Source organism: Eimeria mitis, genomic scaffold (genome assembly GCF_000499745.2).
Source record: "Eimeria mitis Houghton genomic scaffold, Emh_scaff43, whole genome shotgun sequence".
NCBI lineage: Eukaryota > Apicomplexa > Conoidasida > Eucoccidiorida > Eimeriidae > Eimeria > Eimeria mitis.
In genome coordinates this window covers 38,690-41,865 of record NW_013572620.1, presented here as the reverse complement: position 1 = coordinate 41,865, position 3,176 = coordinate 38,690, and the positions used below count along the sequence as shown (strand labels likewise).

The 3,176-nt window shown below is 52.8% G+C and overlaps 1 protein-coding gene across 1 annotated transcript; it reads right to left on the bottom strand.

The window, feature by feature from the left end:
* Positions 1 to 215: 215 nt before the first annotated feature.
* EMH_0043460 (uncharacterized protein) lies at positions 216 to 2,965 on the bottom strand (the record flags this gene model as incomplete). Its single annotated transcript, XM_013499417.1, has 2 exons — positions 216 to 1,951; positions 2,128 to 2,965. 2 exons carry the CDS (start codon positions 2,963 to 2,965, stop codon positions 216 to 218), a joined length of 2,574 nt encoding a protein of 857 aa, XP_013354871.1.
* Positions 2,966 to 3,176: the final 211 nt, after the last annotated feature.

Below are 3,176 nucleotides of genomic sequence, written 5' to 3'. Positions count from 1 at the left end.
GAATCAGGATCACGGGAAACCTCGAGAGGATCAAAACAAGCGCAGGGTGGCATGTATATTTACATCTGCGAACAACCCCCCGCTATGTGCAAATATAGTTGACAGTTGGAGTACTTCTTCGCCCTTTCGGTTTCTTCATGTTCCTGTCTGCTAGCACACTGTAAAACCGACTATGAAGCCGGAGGAAACGCGACTCCGACGACAGTATTTCCGGCTTATTTTATGCCTAGCAGAATATTGGTCACTTCGTCAGGAGGCGGTAAGGGACTAGATGCAACATGGTGACTGGCCTTTGAATTGCCTTCTTTCGTGGTGTTCCTCTGAATGTGTGTAGTAGTTTTGGAGTCAGTCTCAGTAATCATTTCCTTTGTGCCTGCGACCTCCGATTTCTCGTTTAATAGCTGTGCCTTCAAGGGTGTCTCATACGTGGCAGCAGATGGGGCAACAAGGGAAACCGGTAGTCGGCGAGGGGTACTTGAGGGCGGATAAGGCCGTAGTTGCCCTGTAGGAGCTGGCGGTCTCTCAGTTCCTGCAGGACGCACCAAAAGCGGCACTTTCGCAACAAGTGGAGGCCGATGGGTTAGCTCGCTTGTTTTGGTGGGTACTGCAGTTAAAGAGCCTCCACCTTTGGCGTCGTTGAGACCTTCGCGAGACTGTGGGGTAGCTGATGCCAGCGGTGTTCCCGATAAGCTTCGAACTTTGTGGACGGTGTCTGCCGCGCAAATACTGTTGCTGTCGCAATTGTTGTATTGGCTGTTGGCAGCATTCCCAGGGCGTGCGCAGTCACGATGCTGTACATCAGGAACGGACGTAAAGTTGGTGGTCTCAGAGGGCCCATCATTATGCCCTCTCCTGCCGCCCCCTTTTCTTATAGCTCCGCCTTCTTTCCCATCATTTTGCTCAATTTCCTCCTGTAGTCGTTGTCGATGCCTCCTGAGTCTCTCTTCAGCTGCTGAGCGTCTTCCCCGCTCTGCCTTATCCTTCATTTGTATGCATCTGCTAGCAGTAGTATCATTTTTACTCTTCTCTCCAGATATTGTGCACTCCTCGACTGCCTTCGGAGGGGACGACAGCCTTCCCGTTACGCCGTCGAGTGGGTCGGACGGGACGCTGCTGCTATCCGTTGTGTTCATCCTCATGAGGTCAGCTTTTTTCATGGACTCCCTAGAGCAGGCGCGCTGTCGATCAGGGCGCTTTTTGCGCTGCACCTTCTGGTGCTGCCGTTGATTAAGCAGGACTACTTCCTGTAGAGCGGCGATTTGACGAGCAAGATTGATCCACTGCTGCTCCCCAAAAGCAGGCTGCAATTCGCAACACGTATTATCGCTCCTTGGGACAGGAGCATTCGTTTGACGTAACACCCCTTTACTGGTCTCCGCACCCCTGCTTGTGCAGCGGATCTGTGACGCACCGCTGCTTGTGCAGTGGAGCTGCGAATCAGCAATTAAGCGCTGTGGTGGAGATTGAGGCAATCTTTTGTGCGTGTGCAGACCTGAAGTCTCCTCTGGTATGGGCGGGTTTGCATGGCAGTCTTCCGCAGCACTCGCCGGCTCTCCGCAGGCAGTTGAAGTTGCCACTTTGCGGTGAGCTCCAGCCCCCAGCAGTGCCATCTGCCCGCGCACCTCTCCCTCGAGAGAAAGCAGCTGCTGCAAGGAATCATTGTTGCTGGTGCCGTGCTGCTTCTGAAGCAGAAGGGTCGCTCTTGTCTGTACAAGCTCTCTTGCGGCGAGAGCATCTGCTGCCCCTTCGTACAATATGGATGTGGGAGCATTGGAGTCACGCTTTGTTATGTTAACTTCGCGTCCTTGGCTCGTTCCTTGCTGGGCTGAGCTTTGCGTGCTTAAGGTGACGTTTAGAGGCGCGATGCCCTTACTGTTGCCTTGGGACTCATCACAGTCCTTCTGCAGCAGAGCTGGGCTGACAGACAGTCGTGTTCCCCCTATGCCTGGTGCTGCAGAACGCAAACCACATATTGAGTGAGATAAGCGTTGTCACATCTGTATCACAACGCAAGAATAAATTCTGCCCGTCGGCATGCATTGAAAGAACTTAAAGCGAGCACCAGCTGCTCACATTAAAAATTTTCTTTGCTGAGGGGTGCAACAAGCATTCCAGCATGCGGCTGACTTGTAGAGGCGATGGCAAATTCAGATGGTGACAAACTCCTTTGCATATGCTTGTGTAGGACAGAAAGACAGGCACCAAGACGGTCAGCTGCTGGACGGTGAGGTGCGATGGCTTTTCGAAGAGAAAATCCTACTGCTTCATTTATGAGCGTGTTGTTTCTCTCTGTTCTCGCTTTCCTCAGCTGCGACTGCTGCTCCAACTGCTCATTCAGCAAGCGAGAGCGAACTGCTGCCTCACGGGATCTAAGAGCCCTGCCCATACTGCTTCTTTCTTCACAATAGCATATTGCTTGCTGCAGGGACTCCAGCCTGTGTTGCTGCTCTTCAATTACTCCCCACGAAGAGCTGGTTGCAGCATTCTGTTCAGCGGTGCCATGATTAAGGCAACCATTCCGACAGTAATTGGAAGCGGTCATAGCCTGACGGGCCGTGCTGCATCTCCCGTCAGACCTGTGCTCATTTACAAGGGCACTTACTACAGGCGTAGTTGGCCAGTAGCCTGAATTCAGCTCCTCTGGAAGAACGTACGACTTCGAAAGGTGGCTGGTGGAGGCGCTCTGCGGAGACAGCAAATGCTGCCCCACAAAACTGTCTAGGAGGCGGCTTGAAAGGGAGGGCTTATGGAACTCTCCGGAAGCGCCAAGCTTCCCACTCAGTTCGTCGGCAGTGCCCGTAGTCTGTGCTTCTGCCATAATGGTAGATTTGCCAGCGGTGCCACCCGGAGCAATCGACGCGAGAGAATCCAGCTCGGCTGCATCTTCAAACTCTTTAAGCGCAGGCGGAGTTGACGCAGCCTCTAGGCCTCTAATTTTTTCAAGCTCTTCAGAGGGTGAACTCATGTTGCCCTAACTGTCCGTTCACATACGTGGAATGTTGGTCCGCCTGCTTCTCAATCTCAACGTTTGTGGGGGTCCACGCAGGTTTATTCCTCATTCCATATAGGGCCAACTTGACCATCTGTCAATTTCAAAGCTGCAAAGGCCGCCATGGGGTTAGGCAGTGACGCGTCCACGAATTATTTTCTCGCGGGAAAAGTACTACGGCAGAATT